The sequence below is a fragment of the Bacillus rossius genome, chromosome 11, assembly GCF_032445375.1.
Source record: "Bacillus rossius redtenbacheri isolate Brsri chromosome 11, Brsri_v3, whole genome shotgun sequence".
NCBI lineage: Eukaryota > Metazoa > Arthropoda > Insecta > Phasmatodea > Bacillidae > Bacillus > Bacillus rossius.
In genome coordinates this window covers 55,382,786-55,405,258 of record NC_086338.1, presented here as the reverse complement: position 1 = coordinate 55,405,258, position 22,473 = coordinate 55,382,786, and the positions used below count along the sequence as shown (strand labels likewise).

The window sequence follows — 22,473 nt, the reverse complement described above, 5'->3', positions numbered from 1 at the left end:
AAGGAGGCATACGAACCCTGGTGCATTTCAAATTACACGCATGTTGGGAACAAAATGCAACATACCGAATAGTGTAGTGGCTAAAAGCAAAATTATTCCTGGATAAGTTCTACAAAAGATGTCACCAAATATTTTACTCAGCTTGACAAGTGTACGATGAGTTAACACACTTTAAAAACCAAACACTCGGTAGCTGCAATCAGCAACAGGTGTCCTCCGAACCATCCACACGAGTGGTGTCCAGTGCAGATGTGGCACCCATCGAACAATCCAGGACACCCGACAGTGGTCTCGCAGACTGCAAGACTTGCCAGGTTCATGCATCACGAGCTGAATCGGGGCAGTCCTTGTTTTAAAATAGATTTGATCGCGAAAACAGTCAGCGAGTGAATTATGAAAGAGTTGCTAGCAAGTATCCACAAGCATGCCAGGACAAGGTGTGCATCACATTCATTTATGCTAATCCTCGGTAAGGCAGTGGGAGGACTGAAATGCTAATCAAAAAAAGTTTTTTTTTGACAGCCAGGTGGTCATGCCAATAAACAGCAGGGACAAAAACCCACATATGTCAAATTTATGCAAGCTTGCAACATACGTATTATAATAAATGTCTTTTTACAATTTCTAGAATTCTTACATTATTATTATTATATTTAAAACAGTTTATTGACTAGTGGGGGGCAGTTAATCTACAAAGTGGATGATCTTCCCAGTGACAACATTAATAAGATTTGCTTAGAGGTGGTTTCCTTTTCTGGCACTCACTCACAATTTTAAGTTTTGACGGTTTAAAATAAAATAAAATAAACCAATGCTAAAAACACAATACCTTGGCTTCGTTGCTGACTGTTGGTTTGTTTGCAAACTGAACTTCCGTTGCTTTGAGAATTGTGTTCTCCTCCAAGATCGTCGCTTGCGACTGGTTGTGTCCGAATGGCTAAAAGAGGGAATAAATAATTAATTAATAAGTTAAAAACACATGGATGTATGGATGTATCAAAGAACACAGTTACTGTTCTTATGCTCACCTTTTTACCATAAAGACACTGATAAAATATCACACCAACACTCCAAACATCAACCTTCGAGGAGATTTTTGGAGGATTTTTCCCGACCACAAAACATTCCGGTGGTAAATACCTGAAATAAAACAGAGAGTTATTACAAGAGCTACAACACATTCAACTAAACACTAATTTGTCCACAAAGCTTCAAAACTAGAGAAAATTGGTTAAAACTATAGTAATCTTTGAGCAATATATCTAGAGCCAAGATTTTATGGCGTTATAAAAAATCAATTTTTGTCATTAAATATAGCGGATTTCATCTTTACCGTCATTCAATTTAAATAGTGTGTACGCTAATAATAAGTACATATCAAACACAATTATGTTGATCATTTGCTTCAACATTTAATTGTTAGTTACTTAAAATGTGTACATAAAACAATTATACATATATTGATAAAAGTTAAACATATAAATTAAAATTACAGCTAAACATTTTTAAAAGTCTAAACAAAATATAAATGAAAATAATACTATATTTTAATTTTAACATATGCCACTGTACATCAGCATGCCAATATAGGTTCTGTGCAAGAATAATGTGCATAGGCACAGGATATAAGAAAACGAGCAGATGCATGAAAATTAATGATAAAAGTTTATTATTTTTCAGTGGTGGGGACATTCAAAAGTATGGGTCGGCCTGATACCAATGACTTGATGTAAGCTTTTGGACATACGCCATTGCTAAGCACATGTATCTCTGTAAAAGAAAACTACAAAAAAAAATTAAGCAAAAATTGCTGTTGTCAACAGGATATATAGACCAATGTTTGACGCAGGTTAATACAGTACATAAAAGTGAGGATCTACTGTGTCTAGCGTCAAAGTTCCACCGGAAGAATGTTTGTGGGAACACCGCCCCGATCATCTCACCAGTATGTGCCCGCTCCTTGGGACGTGAGGTCCATCCCGTGGTCTGGGTTGTAGTTCTCCTCGTCCATCACCTTGCTCAGGCCGAAGTCCGTGATCTTGATCTCGCCACACACGTTCCCCTCCGTGAGGAGGATGTTGCCTGGCAGGGCACAAGGAAACAAACGGGGGGTCAGCGACAAGACGCCGGCGGGTCCGCGGCCCTGGCGGCGAGCGAGAGGGGCCGGGCCGACCCACCTGGCTTCAGATCGTAGTGGATGACGGGGGGCTTGATCTCGTTGAGGTACTTGAGCGCAGACACCACCTGCATCACGATGGACCGCGCCTCCCTCTCTGGAATGGTCTTGTGCTGCAAGCAACAAGGGTCGCAATCAGCACGCAACAACCCGTCAACCTCGTACCGGCAAATGAACATGACCAACCACTAGAGACATGCGAAATTCGCGGATTCATCTCGCGATGAGGCCAGCATCAGTACAACTACACCTTCGTACCGCTTCTGCGATTGGCCCACGTTTTATACGGGGAACTGTGAGCCAATGGGAAACACTAAACCAAGAAAGTGCTGAATTACGGACAGCCTGGTTGAGACGTCTCACGCGTCAGTAGCCAACGAAAAGGTGTCATTTCCGCGAGTATTTAAAGGACTGTGGAGTCTGTCCCAGAAGTCAATGAATCCGCGAATTTTTCAGGTCTCTACCAATCACCAATTAAATTATATACAAGTTACATAAATATCAAGTTAGGTATCTCTATCACATTAAGTCCACATCACTTCTTTGGAAAAGCTAACAAGTTTAATTGAGTTAAGCAAACCAACTCCCTTTCCCTACTTCTAAACCTAGACTTCAGAAAACGACAGTTTCCCATTTCTTATATTGGCTAGCGGAGGTGATAATTAGGCCTGTTCAAAATTCTTGAATATCAAAATGAATAGTTCATTATTCGTATTCAATTCAATTCAAATAAAAATTCAGTCGTTTTCGAATACGGCTGTGCGGGATCCCGAAAATCTGGAAAAAGTTTTGGGATCACAGAAGATTTTCTCGTCAGGTGGGGACAAAACTTCCACAAAATTTTCGTTATGTTTAAGGTTATTAATGTGATCTTTTTTTTTATACATCTGGCCACTTAAATTTTGTGAAGACTAATATAATAAAGCCGGATTTAACACAGTAATTCGGAACCAATACCAACACCACATTTAGAGCTCAAATATTTAATGAGACGAGAGTCTGTCAGGTCAAAAATAGATTAGAACTGTCAGCATACTGATAAGGATAAATACATGTCAGTAATTATCAATACAATGCACGGGTGCTATTAAAGTTGTCAGTTTACAGATCAGAGGGTAGAAACATGGCATGCCATCTCTGTGAATAATTTTGTTCAAAACATGGTTGTGAAGACAAAAAAAGTGTATAGATCTCACGGAAAACATCTGGCCGCATACTCACAACAAAAATTCCTAAAGCTGAACAACCTACGATGCCAAACCTGCATACATTATTTTATAGTGTGTACAAATACACACTAAAACACTCGAAAAAAAAAAATTGCTTTTGAGTCTGAGTGATGGTAGACTGCAGCATGAAATTTTACCCTTAAATTAATACCACTGGAAAATTTCCACGATTTCCCCAGGATTTCAAGTAAATTCCTTGACCAATTCCAACTTCCTTTATTTCCCCCCTTTATTTACAGAATGTGGAACACTGACGTTCAGAAAAGCTGACTGTTTCACATGCTGCGTCATCTCATATACGCTAGACAATAATAAGAGCATTAGATCACTGTTGTGCTGTTTTAAGGGATGTCTTTGCTTCTAACATTGTTTATGGATAGAACCGTCCCTCCCACCAGGGTTTGGTCACAAATGCGCGAAGGCAGCGGAGCCCTCACCTGCTTCAGGTAGAAGTCTAGGTCGTGGCCGTCGCAGTACTCCAGCACGGTGCAGAAGGAGTTGGCGTCTATCTCGAACACGTCGTACAGCTTCACCACTCTGGGATGGACCAGCCCTTTGTGGATGTTGTACTCCCTCAGAGCGTGTCTGCAATGTCGACACCATGCGTGCACAATCTCGCCTCCTCGCGCCACAGGCAGAATTAACACTGCACATGCGAGTAAATATGCTACGTATGTTTAGTTAAGATTTGTGGGAAGTATGCTGTTCTTTAACATACAAAAAGGAACCTAAGGTTATTCAATTTTCAAGAATATATTTTTATTGCTAAAATTTTGAAATGACAGTTACAGAGCTTTAAGACTGATTAGTAGAGAAGACTAGATTTTACTCTTAACCTATACTCTAAATCCAATTAATTTCTAGTGTGTGTGTGTGTGTATATATATAAAACTATAAATAAATATATATATTTAATGCAATTCTCTGACCATATAAAGATGTGATATAATTTTAAATGCACATTTCTTAGTATACTGAGATTTTTAAAGTGAATTTTCAGCATTTTGTTTTTTTAAGTGAAAAATTCAAATTTTCAACAAAAAAAACAGTGAGTGTTCTGTCACGCCCATTGTGGCTACCTGATGAGACTAGGCTGGTGGGATGCTCCCTTGCGCATATCGTCACATCAATAAGACGTTTCACCGGGAAATTCGAATCAAAGTTTGTCTTTTGTGTAAAACACTAATTTGCAAGCTTGAAACTCTAAATAAAATTGTGCATTTTCCTCATTTAAGTTTACTAGTTATTAAATGAGAAATTGCTGTGGTCTTACAGACAAATCAAAGGAAATACACGGTAATATATCACGGTTAACTGTAGCGTTTGTGTGGCCAGCGATCGGGTGGGGATATCTTGAAAACCTGACAGTAGATTTTTTTAAATTTATCTTTTAAGGTACATAACTATAAACAGATACACTGCACCGACATGATGTATGGGAGCAACTACGACACGACATCACACAGACGACGTCCCACTCACTTGATGTAGTTGGCCTTCTTGTCCTCCTTCCAGTCCTTGTTGAGCTGGTGCACCTTGCAGGCCACGTACCTCTGCTCCTTCAGGTCGAAGGCCTGCAACACCGCAAGCCACTCACGCTGCTGCCTCAACCAACACTGCTCCAGCAGTGCGTCAACCTACACGCCATGGTAGCAAGTTGCACAATGTTTCATGAAAACATCACATTTATCTAGTTCCCGAAACATGGTTGAAGATTACAGTCAAAATACTGCATGTCTATTAAAAGAATTTACCCGGGAATTAATTTTAATATCAACTGTAAGCATTGTAGATTAAAGAATGAGTCAAAACAGTTTTTAGATAAGCGCAAGCATGAATACTGCTTTGTTGTTTTCTCACTTGCAACAGGGAAAAAAATGGATCCTTCCCCATTTAGTAGAGGGTGAACCTGTAAACTTTATTTGGCAACAGGACGGAGGACGGAGGACGGAGGTAAGGGAAGGGAATGTAAGGAAAGGTAAGGTAAGGGTAAAGGAAGGGAATGTAAGGAAAGGTAAGGTAAGGGTAAAGGAAGGGAATGTAAGGAAAGGTAAGGGTAAAGGAAGGGAATGTAAGGAAAGGTAAGGTAAGGGTAAATGCAGGGAATGTTAAGGAAAGGTAAGGGTAAAGGAAAGGAATGTGAGGAAAGGTAAGGGTAAATGCAGGGACTGTTAAAGAAAGGTTAAAGGAAGGGAATGTAAGGAAAGGTAAGGGTAAAGGAAGGGAATGTAAGGAAAGGTAAGGGTAAAGGAAGGGAATGTAAGGAAAGGTAAGGGTAAAGGAAGGGAATGTAAGGAAAGGTAAGGTTAAAGGAAGGGAATGTAAGGAAAGGTAAGGGTAAAGGCAGGGAATGTTAAGGAAAGGTAAGGAAAGGTTAAGGAAGGGAATAGTAAGGAAAGGTAAGATAAGGGTAAAGGAATGTAAGTAAAGGCAAGGGTAAAGGCAGGGAATGTGTTAAGGCAAGGCTAAAGGTAAGGGAATGTAAGTAAAGGCAAGGGCAAGGCAAGGCAAGGCAAGGCAAGGCAGGTGGAGGGCACCCACCTTGTGCACCTCGCTGAAGCCCCCCTTGCCCAGCAGCATGAGCAGCAGGTAGCGCTCGTTGAGCACCGGGTGGTTGTTGAAGCGCGACTGGTCCTCGTTGTGGATCCTCTTGAGCTCGCGGATGTGCAGGTTGCGCTCCCGCTCCAGCTTCTCCATCTCCAGCTGCAGGTCGGCGTCCTCCTTCTTCAGCGCGCTCTGCCGCAGCTTGAGGATCTCGTCAGCCTCGTAGTACTCCTGCCACGACATGCCGGGCACGGGGTCCGGCTTCAGGAAGGTGGCGTCGGTGCCGTTGTGGAGGACAGCCACCGACCCCTGGCTCTGGGTGCTGTTCCGCTTGCGCCCCGTCTCGTTGTTCGACGGTCGCTTCTTCACCAGCATCTTCTTTTGCCTGTCGATCTCCTCCCGCTCAGACGTGATCTCTTCCTGCCGCCTGCCAGCAAGGAAAAAAAAACATCAAACAAGGGAAAATAGCAGGGTGTCCACAAATACCCGGAGAACCAATTTCAGAACTTTTCCAGGACCTTTTAAAAAAATTTCTTCCAACAAATTCCTTTACATACAAACCAAAACTAAATACGAGCAAATGTAACAAGAAATTTTCCAGTTACTAGCAGAAAAGTAGGTACAAAATTTTTAAGTTAGAAAGCTATATCCTTTTCAGAGATCATTTACACATTATTTTAGTGTATAGTCAGATACTATTCATATTTAACGTGCGACTGTAAAAAGGAGGGATAAAATGTAAGTTAGAAAAGGGTTGCTGGAAATCAAAGTTTCCTGACTTCTAGCACAAATGCTTCTTATTTAGCGACCGTTTCCATGATTTTAGTGACCAGTCCTTCAGTTTCCTTATTTTTTATGACCTTGGAAAATTTTTGTAACCTTTGGGAACCCTCAATAGTGTTTTACATTTGCAGTCTTTAACAATCACAGGAAGAAAATTGTTAACTGAAACTACAGGATGGGCCAAAAGAAACAAAAGGGTTGTAACTGTGAATAACTGTATTTATCATTAGTTTCCATTGATTATCACAAATTTTATTCCACACATAAATATTAACAATCTCCCATACTTAGTATTCAAGTCTGTGAAATATCAATGGCAACTAATGATAAATAAAACAGTTATTCACATTTATAACCCCTTTGTGACTTTTGCCCATCCCGTACAAGACAATTCTCAGAATTGTTTGGTTTCAAACATCATTAAGAATCATAATATCATGCGTGAATTTAGATTTAGAGATGGACCCATCAAATCTTTAGTATTTTAAAAAAATTTGATATCCAAGGAAAAAGATTTGAACAAAGCTTCACAGTGATCGTAATAATTTTCAGATAAAAATCACTTCACCCAACTTGTTTGCGATCTACAATTTAGACGCTCGAACCCAGTTGACTGTACGATGCGAAGAACAAAAAAAAAGCTACGAACCTTGCCAGCTCTTGGAAAGCGTAGCCGTCAGTCCAGTTCTCTTGAAACGTCGCCCCCACTCGCTGCGTCACGAACTGCCCGAGCCGTAACCTGTTCTGCATGCACTTCTGCCGCGCCTCCTTCTTCTCTATGTTCGACTTCTCCTTGAGCAATTTCTTCACTACGTCTATGCACTTGTTTATGTGGCTCTTGTGTTGCTCGAGGACCTTTTGAGACGCCGTCAGCTGATGCTTCAGCTCCTCGTTGGCCTGTCGGCAAGTCACAAGTCGATCATCCCGCGTCATCCCGCGCCACAGCAGCTCCGAACATCCTCTCCTCCAGTCAAAAAAGTTGCCGTACAAATTTATTTATTTATTTATAATTTGTCACATGCCCACCAACAGTCGTAGACTTTAGTGGAAGGAAGGAATCAAAATACTTGGATGTAAACATTGCTTCTGAAATTAGAATTCCGAACATTTAAAAAGCCTTATCAGTATTTTGCATCAATAACAGATATCACTAGACACACACATTTTAAAACCAGAAACTCAAAACCTGTTTTTTTTTTTTTTTTAAATTTATTTTCATCTTGTTAAAGCCTATTGGCAAACTTATACCCACGAAATGAAAATGACAAAGACATCATTAAAACAGAATGAAAAAGGTTTCTTGCCCAAGAAAAAGTCAACATGACAGGAAATAAAAGATAGAAAAACCTACATAAATACTCACAATGTCACTACGTTTTCCACTGGCTGAAATATTAAACGAGATCCACCAAGATTAAGACTAGGTACGTCTTTCCGAGAAATATGCGGCCACATAATAAAGACAAGACCATCTCAGGTGTGACATGACAAATACTGCCAATAAAAAAGATCGGCACGACACACACGTTACCACAATGGAACCGAACTCACCGCGTTGAGTTCGTCGATTTTGTTATTCCGTAGCTCCAGGTCGGACGACGCTTGCGTCTCGAACTCCTGTATCCTTTGACATGTCAGCTCCGTCTGCGGACAGAGAAACACCGGCTGGAGGCATGGGCTCTTGGGGGGTCTACAGTGGTCATTCAAGGGGGACGGAAGGGCAGAACTTAAATTTCTCCAAAATTTGGCTTTTTTTTTAAAAAAAAATATATATACGTTCATTAATTGCTTATTTACATTAACCTACTGACCATACCATACCTATTCTCAATTAAAATTAAACAAATAGAGAACACGTTTAATACATTAAGTACAAACACCTTTGTTTTAGAAAATGTATTTTGGGTTTATAATGCCATGAAGTACAATGTCCCATTAATAGTCATCAGTAAATTACTATACAAAAATTATTTATGCTCCTTGCATTAAGATGTAAACATAATTAACTCATTATTGTTCTTTACTAAAAACGTGACATCTGGTGGAATTGCCACCAATAAAGTGCATGAAGAAGCTGAAGTGCCAACTGTCCCCTGTAAGTCCAGCACCCCTGGGTCCAAAATTGGGCTCAAGAGAGAGAGTGGAGAGAGAGGGGAGAGAGAGGGGAGAGAGAGGGGAGAGAAAAGGGGGGGGAGAGGGGGAGATGGTGGGGGAGAGAAAAAGGGGGGAGAGAAAAGGAGGGAGGGGAGAGATGGTGGGGGAGAGAGGAGAGATGGTGGGGGAAAGAGGGGGAGAGATGGTGGGGGAGAGGGGGGAGATGGTGGGGGAAAGAGGGGGAGAGATGGTGGGGGAGAGGGGGGAGATGGTGGGGGAAAGGGGAGAGATGGTGGGGGATAGGAGAGAGATGGTGGGGGATAGGAGAGAGATGGTGGGGAAGAGGGGAGATGGGGAGAGATGGTGGGGGAGAGAGGGGGGAGATGGTGGGGGAGAGGGGGGAGATGGTGGGGGAAAGGGGAGAGATGGTGGGGGATAGGAGAGAGATGGTGGGGAAGAGGGGAGATGGGGAGAGATGGTGGGGGAGAGAGGGGGGAGATGGTGGGGGAGAGGGGAGAGATGGTGGGGGATAGGAGAGAGATGGTGGGGAAGAGGGGAGATGGGGAGAGATGGTGGGGGAGAGAGGGGGGAGATGGTGGGGGAGAGGGGAGAGATGGTGGGGGAGAAGGGAGATAGAGGGTGAGAGAGAAAGGGGAGAGAGAGGGGGAAACAGGGGGGAGGCAGGGGAGAGAGACAAGCGAGAGGCCCACCTGGACTTGCTTGCTAACTGTGGGCGGGTGGGACCGCAAGTGCACGAGACTCGAGTACTCAGGAGGCACACCCTGGACGGGTGTCTGGGGGGACTGCATTATCGTCTGCTGTGGAGAAGGGGGGAACTGAAACACGCCACATTGAGTATCTGCTCTGTCCGTCTGCCACAGAAACAAAGAACAGAACACAACACAGTTTTAATCACACAGCCATGATCAACAACACAGAAAAAACAAAAAAAAAAAAAATCAGTAAATTATTACAATAAGGTAAACAAAAAAAAAAACTTTTCATAAAGAAAAAACATTGGTAAATTAATCATCCAAATAAATAAACAAACAAATACTAAACATTAATGAAAATTTAAACCCAATATCTGAAAACACAACACATTGCTTGCAAATTTGTTAAATTTTTTTAATAGGTTTTGAAACATTGAACATAATATAGTAAAAGCTTTAATGTATTTGCCTGATTAGGAAACATCAATATAATTCTAACAGTAATATCAAAGAAAAATGAATGTACAGTACAATAATATTTAAAACAGGTTTTAATACGCTGTTCTGTGGCAAGAAAAAAATACATTAAGTGGCAGCACAGTGGCCCGACTAATGGTAAAGGTCCACAAACGCCTAAATACACCCCAAGAAATCTGTATTCTAGCAGCTTGATTAGCTCCGTCTATTTCCTTCAAGAATAAAATGTTCACAATGAAACTGTGAGATGTAAATTGCAGTAATTTTTAATACAACAAATATGAACAATGGGAAATATTCACAAGAACTTTGCTATTAAATTTTGAAAATTGATCAAGTCACCTATTGTTATGAACATCAATTGCAACTTGTTCTCTTACTTTTGTTGTTTTGAACAGTTAAGCCTTAGTAATTATCTCACTTTTGAATAAGTACTTCACATTTTTTGACTGATTTATCTTTCTTTTCAAAACGCTCCCCCAAAAAATTAATTACATTGATGATATATAGTAAAACCCTGTTAAGAAGTTACTCAAGGTACTTAAAAAATTGTGTCTTATTAATGGGGAAACCTTGTTAAAAAACTAAAACATAATTTAACTTGAGAAAAGAGTTAATTCAACAACCAAGAAATTTAAATTAAGATTTTAAGAAACAGTACCAACTTTCTTTGGTTCGTTTCAAATTTAATGATTATATCACTAATGGCCAGTTGCACCACCAGAGTTCAAGCGTAAACTAAACTCAAGTCATAAGTTGGACCGACCGTAGTTCTGTTGCACCATCATGTTGAGAGCGCTGAACGAAAACCACTGGGAACTTCGATGTGAACTGACTCTCTGGTGGGCTCATAGCAATGATCTCAGATCGGCAGCACGCGAGCAGATGTGGCCGGCATTTTCACGGACTTTGTGCGAGTTAATTTAATGAAACGTACATACTAGAGTATTATTTACAAAATTTCAGATCATATATATTATAAGCAACCAAATTTTTACTATTCTAGTGTTTCAAACTCTTTTCACGCAAAATACCCTATTTTAAATGTTTGAAATGATTGGTATTTAAGTTTATTGTTTTAATATGTTATTTTAACATAACTACTTTTCATATTAAATAGAAGCTTTTTTTTTAAAAGTCAAAACCTATTCCTATTAGAGACTGCTTCATTTTGTATCAACCTTTAAATACAAGTTGTGCTGCTATCTTGTGGCATTCTCATCAACCATTTGCTCGCAGTGTTACGATCGACTGTAGCGACTTCATATCGTTCCAGCCCACCAAATAGGAATCTTTGACACTGCTGCTGCATGTTATCGCAGATTGGAAACGCGGTTCACGTGAACAAAGCTCATGCCGTCCCAGTAACCGTTGGCGCAACGCTTGGAGGAATGATTCTTAAATCACTGGATCGCGAATCGAAGAGCAGAATGGTGCAACCGGCCACAAAAAGTGAACGCATGCAAAGGGACACACACATCCGCAACAGGTACTCACCATGGAGTACGCTTGCTGGGGGGAAGGGCTCTTTGCCCCGCCGTGCCTGATGGGGCTGGTGCCCGCTCCGTGCTTGAAGTACTCGTTTATCTTCTTGTTGTCCCCGGTGCGGGGGCCCTTCGCTACGACGCTCGCGTTGCCCCCCGCCAACCCTCCTCCCCCGTCGTCCACCTTGCGCTTGCGCTTCCTATCCGAGGGTGTGCGCAGAATTTTCTCTGGCGTGTTGGGGTCCACCTCTTTGTCACTGTGGGAGGAACCTGCAGCACAGAAAATTGGTATTTGACCCCATTACTACTAAAAACTAATTTTTAATTTTAGAAATCACAACCAGATTATAATTTATTGCTTTTCTTTTCCAGTATAATGTGCCATGAAGCCTTTTAGCACAATATTTTGTAACATTCATTATATAAAAATCCCCAGTTATGTTGATATTTTGATCTACTTTTGTTCTTTAAATCTACTGAATTTGTATGGATGAGCCATCTAATATGCATTGCCCTGCAGAACTGAACAGTTTTTAGGTCATAAAAGAATCACTTCTCGTCCAGGAGACACGCTGTCGACAAGTACAGAGGAGACGGGCGAACTGCACTGCCCGAGAGTTCAGGGCGCGGGTATTAACAAGCCATCTCCGGATGAGGTGCTCAAAATTAATCTATATTATTTTGTGAAGTTAAATAATTAATTTCCTACAAGTATTTGTATTAATAGTGAATACCATAATTGATTTATTTTTAAAATTTGAATTTACATTCAACCAATCCTATTTATATCAATCCTGTCCTTTTATATTTTTTAATATTAATTATTTGCATAAAAAAATTGAAGTTAGTTTATTATTACACCAAGTAAGAATAACTTCTAATGCACATGCATATGTACACGCATCCATTACTTCCCTGAATTTTCTTAGGTTTTTTAAACATGCAGCAATACTAATAACTAGGGCGTGAAAAGAGAGACTGAAATACATATATATAATTAGGTTTTTGTAAACATGTACTGCACCAATATGGTCTCTCATAGAATTTCACTGCAGTGCCTCCAGGCAAGCTGAGCCGGTTGTAATGAGTGGGTCACCTGTGCTCATGTTGGAGTCTTGACTATGAACTGGCTGCCCCGAGTTGAGACTGGTTTGAGGTGCCATCTGAATCTGGGAGCCAGCTGACATCTGCAGCAACACAACATTCCTTTCGCTTCGTATTTCATCCATACATCTACACACACCTGAATTTCAAACAACTCCACAAATTAGCAAAAACTAAGTAGTGAATAAACAACAAACATAACTTAATCTTAGCAACGAAAATACCATTTTCCTAACATTAAAAAAATTTTCTCAGTCTAACATCCAAAAATTACATTAGATTATAAATAAAACATTAGATGTAAGACATAAATAAAAATTATAAATTAAAACAGAACTCTCTTTTATCAGCTTTCTAAGTTATCTACATTAAAGATCTGCATAACTAGGCCTGTGCCAAGCTTCAACTAAGCAAATCAATCAAAGCTCTTTATAATATTTGATTTAGCTGCCAGGAAATTTGCTATTCATTTCATTCGAAGCTTTGAATGTAATGCCAAGCTTTGCGTCCGATGTGAAATTTTGCATTTGTTGAGAGACTTTAAAAAATCGGAAGCCTAAGATTCGCTGCGCCTAAGCCCTAATTTTCTAATTCCAAAATTGTGCTTCGTAATTTTGCAAGTGCAAATTAACACAACTAAAGTGAAAAGCTGAGTAGGTTGGTTCGATCAGCCACAATAATGTGAAGAAACCTTCTATTTATGGAATTGATTTCTACTTTTTCTAGCAATTAATGCTGTTTAAGGTATATTTTACTTTAAATTTAAATTAATGATAAACATTCTTTAAACTACACTATAGAGAATTTTTTTTTAAATGTTTCTAAACATTTGAGATAACACAATTTTCGGATACATGTAAGATGTTGAAGAGACTAATTATTATTTTTTTTTTTACTACAAATAAATATTTTTATGAAATAAGTGCAATACAGCCTTGCTGAGAAAAACATTCACAAGTCGATTCGACTTCATGAAAAATTTAAAAAATTCAATTTTATTGCTTTGCATAAAAAAAACTAGCCTTCACACAGGCTTACTACAAACTAGAGTACAATATCACACCCAATGACCAGCAGCAGATATAACCATTAACATTCCTGATATTAATCTTGGAGAGTTACAATTCAACATGTAAATAAAAGGTGTCAATGCTTAAATGCATAAAATCAAACTGTTTGTTCACTTAATTTTATACTCATTTAAATCATGTTTACGATTGTAAAAGTTTTGAAAAGCTAGGTAAAATAAAGTAAATTTTTCTGAAAGAAAAATCTGAAGCAGCCAATAGCAAGGCCTTTAAAAATAAAAAAGTTTATGTTCTATATTATATTAAATTAGCAATATTGTCGGTTCCACACAAAAATGTTAAAAATAAATCTTTAGCAGCTAATTATTCAAAAAGGATTATACATATTATACAAATACTAGTAAATGCTAAGAACAAATCCCCTTATACCAAAAATAAATTACACTGATTAGTTACAGTTAAGTTTGAATATTGAAATACTGAAGGATTATAAAACTGGAAGATAAATTTTTCAGCAGTTGCGAGAATGAAAACAATGCTACGGTGTCCTGCCAATGTCATCAGCCGTTGGCCTGTTATCAGCTGATTAGTTTAAGAGCATTAGCGAGATAACAGGCACGCAAACATGCCAAGGTCAAATCTACTGCCCTCTTTTTGATAACCACCACACTGTCACATGACTTCAACCGAAAATTAGAACACCTAGGAAACACTTAGAGAAGAATGCTCCCATTCTAGATTTGAAATTAAGGCTCTGTCTGCCCTGCCATGCAGGAAGAAATATTCCATAAATAGGTATGGCTTTGTAAGTTATGTAGCATGAAGTACCCATATGTGAATATGAGCTGAACAAAGTAAAAAATTTTTTAATTGCTAAGCAAGTAATAAATTCCAGTAACATAACAGAACAGTGGAGATTAATTATTTAACTATGGCATTCGTTTTCACTCGATATGCATGTATAGTTCTACATTCACCAGATCTGGAATGACACACAACTACATATTTAAAAAAATGCATAAACATTAATTTTATTAGCCTAGTTCCTGCTCCTAATAACTTCTCTGGTTGTTTACATTTCCTTGAGTGCAACTATTTAATAAGAAAGCACGAGTCTAGTCACGTACACATCAATGTTTCCAAATAAGTCGAGAGCCACAGTGGTTGCGTGCACATACCACTCCCCTCTATCAAGGCGATTCTGGTTCGATTCCTGGCCAAGTCAAACACACATTTCTCACAAGTGGGAAACGTGGCGGACATTGCAGTGAGCCCACGGGTTTTCTCGGCCTTCCTCGAACCCATTCACTCTGTTCGTATTTGCTCCATTATTATTTCATCACTCCCATAATCTCTATGCCCTGGATGTGAACAATACGTTAAGCCCAACAAAACCCAAGAAAAATCCGAAGAATGTGATGGAAAAATGTTGATAGCTGGAAGGTGTTCGCAGCCGTGATCGCTCAGGCATCACGCATCACGCTCCTTTGACAAGGCGAAGAAAAATGTTTAGCTCAATGCAATCACCATCAATTGGCACATGATTCGGAATCAACGACCAAAATTATTTATCGCAGGAATATTATTGAGGGCTGCAATCTAGTTCCCAGAACGTAACATGCAGGTTAAATAAAGGAATTTTAAAATTATTAAAATACATCTGTGAGTAAATAAGGAATATCAGAGTTCTCACTAAGAGAGAGGCAGCTGCCAGGAATGATGATTGGGACAAGGTCACCAGGATGAGATGCTTCAGTTGCTGCTATTAAATTACTTTAAATTAAATTAACTGCACATACATCTAAAATTCAAGGCGCTAGTTACAGGGTCGCCATCACAAATTCTGGGAGCCACTGCTGAAATAATACATGCTGAAGAAAAATAAACAACTTCATCAGACATAGCTTAATCATTAACTTGTCTCTAAATATGTCCATACAGAAACACGAGTGAAGTTATATTATTTGGCTTTACGAGATGATATTTTAAAAATAGTTAACTGCATGCAAAATGATGTAAACAAAATTATTTTAAAATTAAAAATACATTTCTTTAAGTGGTTGTCATCACACGGTAGAAAAATTCTTTCTTGAATTAGTGCAAAAATTAATTCTGCAGATAGGTCAGTTCTAATACATTACAAAAAAGTGTTATATTTAAAGAGACACATTAGGATATTTTCCAATAAGCTATGGAACTCTTTACTTTGTTGGCATCATAATGAAAGCCATCAAAACATACAGGTACCAATTAGCACACCTTGCCCTCACCTCAAACACAATAATCTTATCTCGCCATGTTCGGTAGCCGTGAATAATGCACTTCACATTTGTTAGTTACATCCAGAATAAAGCCAACTGCACACAAAACTATTTGTTTACCACTGGTTTTACGGGTGCAAATATAATCTGGGGTAATGTGTGGTTCTTTCACCGAGCTAGATAGCATGGTGGATAACTTCCACGAGATGAAATTCAGTCAACTTTTTGCATGGGTTTGGAGTTCAGATTAACTAATTTTTGGCCAAAACACTGTTGCTTGGGAAAATTATACTTTTAAAACGAACACTCTTCACAATCAGCCACACTAACATATGAATCGCTATCCGCAGAAAAGCAAGTTCTACATCCTTACACCTACAATGATCACCAGAAAGGTAACGCATCGTTTAAAAAACTGAACATGATCTATCGTACCGTATCGGCCACACATTTTACATCGTGTTCAATCGTGCATTTACTGCAGATGGTAATCATGTCCTGGACCTGCTTCTTTTCTGCAATTGTAATTACATTGTAATTATTGTAATGTAGTCTTGGGTGTGAGTGCTTGTATTTCCATTGTTATCTCAGAGAAGCGTGTTTTGTCGTTCAGCAATTTGCTTCTACTGTGGGGGCATCGCGCTGACTGGCAGCGTATGTGCGACTAGAGTAATGATATCTGCACACAGAGATAATTGTACAGAGATGTGTTAAGACAGACTTTAAATAATATTTTGGTAAAGATTATCGAGCAGAGCGGGTCAGGATGTACTACTGCACTCGGGTCACGCATGCTGGGGGGGGGGGGGGGGGGGGGTGTCTCAGATTTTAAAGCCAGGGAGAGATTACGACCATCCAGCGACCAAAGATGTAATTGGCAGATAACACATCTAGAAGGAAATAAATAGAGAATCAAAGAGAACTAGCCTATACTAACGCCATACTTAATTGATAGTTGCAAAGATACAGAATCCAGCCCAAAAGGATCCTAACCTTCCCCTGTACCCACTCCCCACTACTTACCCATTCCCTTCCTTTCCGAGTCTACTCTGGTGGTGTCAGAAACAAAGGTCAAGACCCCTTACCCACCACAAATTGATCATTACATTAGACATGGGCGTACCCAGGATTTTTTTTCAGGTATTAAATGGAAAGGGGGGGGGGGGGGGGAAGAGAGGAGGAGGTCATCCAGATTTTTAAGAAAAACTCTATACTGCAATAGTTGTTTCATTAAAAATGGTTTCAGAATTAAGTTTCAGATATTTTTTTAGAAGATTTACAATATGTTATAGATTTTATAGTTTATCCAATAATGGAGTTAAGAATTTTTTTTATACCTTTAACCATTTATTTCACCCTCAGAAGAAATGGTTGGTTGAATAAAAAATTATTTCTGAAAAAAGTTTTAGAAAATAACTATAAGGTTTTCAAACAATTTGAATGGATTTGATAGTGTACTTACTAAGGGAGATGTTGATTTTTTTTCATCCTTCAACCCCTGTTATTTTTCACATCATGCAGTAATGGTTAGTTCTATAGAAATTTTTTTTATGACAAGTTGTAAATAATATTTTAAGGTTTCACAATAATTAAGAACAGATTTAATAACGTACATATTACAGCAATTATGAATTTTTTTAATTTCTAACCCTGTTTTCTTCCACACCTTACAGGAATGGTTTGTTTTATCAAAAATTGTTTCAGATTAAAGTTTTTGATAAAAATTAAAAGATTTAAAAACAATCTGAATAGATTCAATGATGTATCTATGTCCTCTAACCCTTGTTTTTTTCCACCCGATACACTTACGGTTGGTCGTATCACAAATGTATTTCAACAAAAGGTTTTGATATTATTCCTATGAGTTCAAACAGATGTGATATTTTTCATATTATGAGAGTTATAGCTATTTTTTTATTTTTTCAAAAAACCTTCGCCATTTCTAACCCTTTGCCCATTAATGAACTCGGACGAGGTTTTCCATTACTATATTTTATGTATCAAATTTTAAGTGATTTGTGCAAAATTATGGAAGTTATTGTGTCCATAAAAATGTGATGTGTGTGTATATAAACATAAACTTTTGAGTTTACGATGGTTGTTGGATATGCGGGCCATGAAACGAGAAACTACATGAACAATTTCTGGAAGTCGCACCAATAATGCACCAAGATTGTCACGTCACCGGTGGGCCCATTTCACGATGAGATGGAAACATAAAAAACAGAAATGGATCAAGGAACTGCAAAATATTTGTGTTTCACTATCCATCTTCCGCTTCTATAATACACAGAAACTAACAATCAATGAGACTTAATGTCACAGTTACAATAACTTGATTACTTTAATATAAAAATGAACTCAGTTAAAAACATGACACAGTGTATTACAGATGTTTTATTATTAAAGAAAAAGTGAGAATAATTGAAGTAGGTACCTAACGTAAAGTTTGTTATCAATGGACGAGAGAATAATATTATTTCCTTGTTATTCACAATAGTATCGGTTGTCAAAGGTAAGAAACGGCGAACTGTAGTGAAATAAAAAAAGGGTAAAACTAGTACTTATATGGAAGTAAAAATTATGTTTTCAGGGTTTGTTAAATTTTCAGTTTTAAGATAACTTGTCTTGTATGTGAATGATGTAAGTAGTTGTAACACTGAGTGTGCACATTGGTAGTTGAGAAATGATAGTCATATGATGTTGAAGTGAGTGGTTCAAGAAGAGTATAGAGATTACCAAACTGATAATGTTACAAATGTATGGGATACAAAATGTGTGGTAATGAGAGTAGTAGTCCTATGACAAATTTCAGTTTGTAAGTTGAACTAATTTAAAGGTATGGTGTAAAATTAGAATGTGTTGTTACGATTGTAGTTGACACAAGGGAAGTGGTAGTTCGTGTTTCTCAATAACAAACACATTTAATGGTGGATTGGCTTTTATTTGGTGTAAATATATTATATACAAGAGTTATATTAATAAATAATTATTACCATAAAGCCAAGATATGTCACTTTTTCTTGAAGGTTTTAGTGATTGGGTTAGTAGGGTTTCCTGTGCATTTTGTTTGCTTTGTTAGGTGAGAGGGGTGTTGATTTGCGAAGTTAGGTTAAATATTTGTTTTCTTACGTTAGGTGAATAAAATTTTTTTGTTAAGTATAAAGTCTCAATTTCCTACGTTAGCTTAGTTTTGTGCTCGAAGAAATAGCAACAAAACGAAAAGTTTAATGTAATTAATTTTGCTAGATTAAATTTTGTTTACAAGTTTGCACTGCAATATGACAGTGGTACTATTAATGAAGTTCTCAACAAGGCGGTGCTGACATTAATACCTGTATTGTTCTTACGTTACAAGTGCAGAAATAGGTTTTTTTTATGGTGAACATTCAAACGCTTGTTTGTACAATATTTGTTTCTTGAGGCAATTACATTATGATACGCAAAATAATATAACTTCAGTATCATGTTCCATAATAGAATAGGTAGGGCTGTAGTATATAATACAAAACAATGCATATGAATGTTCCCGTCCAAATGACGTGGGCACCACCATACTGGTAAAAATATTATGGCATCGGAATCTAGACTACTCCCGTAAAATAGTAAAATAAAATTGTGAGATACGAGAACATAACGCGGTCACGATTTACATGTATAATAATACCTGAACAAATGTTTAATGTAAACAAACATGGCTACCACCACGTCCAAATTGGTTGCACGTAGGAACGTAAACGGAAGAGCTGGGCATTGCCAAGATAATCCATACAGATCAGTATCCGCATGGGTGCCATTGTAGAACGGGTTTAAAAACCACTTAAGTGACGTTGACGTAACATCGCAACAACAAAATATGCGACACACTACTTTTATAGTTTATAATTTAAAATATATTTTGACTAGTCCCATACTATTGTTAAAATATTTATATGATCAAATAGAAAAATGTACATATAAGTAAAACGTAAGTATATCACAATCGTTTTTATAAAGCACGAAATTCGTCACACGTCACCAACAATACAATGTGAAAAAATAAAACACTTAAAAACTTCCCCATGGCCTCTTTTTATTATTCATCTTTATCATGATAATATATGAAAATGTCATTTAATTTGATTTAAAGAGACTATTTTCTTTCAATTTTAGAAAATTTAACACGTTTAAAATGTTATGTGTATAATAAAAATAACATCGTTGCCTTCTCTGCACAAATTGTCTACGTCGTTTTTAAGTTTTAGGAACACTTTACTTCAAATATAAGACGAAAACACAAGCCGAAACGCAAGGAGGTGAAAGTTGGTCTATGTTTGCGTTGTGTTTTTACGCCGTGCGTAGTAGTTTGAAAACTGGTATTTAAAACGTTATCCAATTTTTTTCAACTTGCGTTATAAACCATACCCGAAGGGTGCACGACAGGCTCCGTTAATAATTTTTTTTTGAGTTGACAGGAAGTCGCTTAGGAAACTTTACCAGTATAAAGTATTTCACACGGCAGATTTAAGATTATGACTTTTCAATAGTTAATATTTCTTTGGCAGTGCTCTGATAATAGTTAAGTCAAATTACATGTTTTATTCATGCACACTTTTAACCTAAGAAATGACAAGACAATTTTAGATGTTAAGTTTACAAACAGTTCTTTTGTTGGCAACACTGTAAATACTGCATTGGAGGGCCGCCATGTTTCAGAGGAAAGACCTGTGACGTTACGTTTGTAGGATTGTCTTTGAGCACATATTTCAGCTGGGAACAATCGTGTTCATTCGACGCATAAACGTTCATCAATGCAGGAAAAAATATATTTTATGTAGACGTAATTGTTACACACGACACAGGCCACCTAAATGGGCTAGCTTTAACATGTAAACATTATGTACGGGTAAATACTTTTAATGGCAAATAGTTTATGAAACATTATATGCACATAAATCACGAGTAACTTTTTATCAAATAATGTTTACAAAATGTGTGTAATTGTTTATGGGAGCATAAGAATCATCAATTAAATTTATCCTTTAAGTTGAAGTAATTTAAAACATACAATTCAGAAGTATCACAATGTTTTTCTATTAACATCAGCCGAATCGGAATTTATGTATATTAATCGACTATTAGTGCTCTTGTAACACCAGATGTGCTCAAATTCTCAAGAGAAATAATGACGTGCAAATCCATTAATAGTATCGAATATGTTTACAACCGCTTGCCAACCAAACATTTCGTTCACTGCAATTATGTCTTCAAACTAAAAACATTTATCTATACGTTTACATTTATTTTACTCAATACTGTATTGGTATTTATACTTTTTGAGAATATGCGAACTGAAACGTAAGAACCAATAGCTACGTTTAATCAAGTAATAAAAACTTCGAAATGGGTGAAATAATAATTTTAATATCTATGTTTGCGTCTCACCGATTATACAGCCATACGCCTATATTTTTCACATTTCCCAACTTAACGCTAAAATCAAATAAGCAAAACGTTTAGTCACTCAATTATTCAAATCCTGGACGTAAAGATCGGCGCGTTCGCAATGCAAATGGCGTTAAACGATCACCAACAAACTCGTCAGCCGTCAGACGTGACAGTGCCACATAACCTAAATGTGTTTTTTTAACGCTTTCTAGGACACGCGGCCACGAACATTGCACGAACTATTCAATGCGGTTTTACTAGCAACAATGAAAACTACGATGGGGGGGGGGGGGGGGGGAAATACCTGTACATCTGTGATAATTCCTACAGTTATCATAGCTTAAATGTATTCACTTGCCGAGGTATTCAAAACATGTATCGTGCCTACGTAAAAAAAAAATAATTAAACTAAGCATATGACGCGATATCACGGGAACAAAAGCAACCGACATGGGAAAAGTGGAGAGTAGTTATGCAGCTTCTTGCATAGCTCTGAAACCACGAAATAATTAAATCCAAGATGGCTCGCTGTACATTCCAATTGGCACACGCATATCGGGGCAATGGCCACAGCTACATTCAGACTTGTAACACCTTCAAGCCACGAAAACAAACCTAACTCACGCAAAAACAACAAATAAAAATAAATGGCTACGCTAACTATTCGCGCAACAGCGTTTATTTCAGTAAACAGAAACACTAACAATACCTACCAGATGTATATCCTAATTATTTTGCTGCAACAGCATACGGAGAAAATCGACGGCACAACACAAGGAATTTTAAAAGGCAGAGCAAAAAGGATTGGACGGCCGCGACCCGACGTAGAAATATCCCAACTGCACGACATTTGCACGGCGCACTAATCACGCATCCCAGACAGCTGAGAATCAGCGATGCGCCATGGAAGTGCGAAACAAACTCGGCCTTGCACGGGTCTCGTAAATGGCACACCGACTCGCGAAGGCAGGTAGGTATGACATTTTTAGACGCGTTTAAAAGTAGCACCGTCAACAATTCCGCGTTTACAAACAGGTCGTCCCTATAACCTGAAATATGATCGTGTGAGCGGGACAGTTCCCGCGAGTCTATATTCGTAGACAGATGTCACGAACAGCGGTAAAAAAAAACACTCGTTCAACTTCGGCATCTC

General features: G+C 38.1%; 1 protein-coding gene across 16 annotated transcripts in view; it reads right to left on the bottom strand.

Moving 5' to 3' along the window:
- Nucleotides 1–22,473, bottom strand: part of LOC134537035 (serine/threonine-protein kinase tousled-like 2) — a 148,126-nt gene that overhangs the window by 4,612 nt on the left and 121,041 nt on the right. For 7 of the 16 annotated variants that reach the window (XM_063377237.1, XM_063377236.1, XM_063377238.1 and 4 more), the window contains 12 exons: nt 12,597–12,687; nt 11,514–11,770; nt 9,537–9,698; nt 8,284–8,376; nt 7,382–7,629; nt 5,947–6,376; nt 4,888–4,979; nt 3,843–3,990; nt 2,178–2,289; nt 1,944–2,082; nt 1,029–1,140; nt 830–937 (listed from right to left, as the gene is read on the bottom strand). In XM_063377237.1, coding sequence (XP_063233307.1) covers nt 830–937; nt 1,029–1,140; nt 1,944–2,082; nt 2,178–2,289; nt 3,843–3,990; nt 4,888–4,979; nt 5,947–6,376; nt 7,382–7,629; nt 8,284–8,376; nt 9,537–9,698; nt 11,514–11,770; nt 12,597–12,687 — 1,992 coding nt within the window. Of the gene's footprint in view, nt 1–829; nt 938–1,028; nt 1,141–1,943; nt 2,083–2,177; nt 2,290–3,842; nt 3,991–4,887; nt 4,980–5,946; nt 6,377–7,381; nt 7,630–8,283; nt 8,377–9,536; nt 9,699–11,513; nt 11,771–12,596; nt 12,688–19,560; nt 19,907–21,317; nt 21,621–22,033; nt 22,442–22,473 lie in introns of those variants that run through there. The other 9 variants (XM_063377240.1, XM_063377241.1, XM_063377239.1 and 6 more) reach the window with 5 other exon arrangements.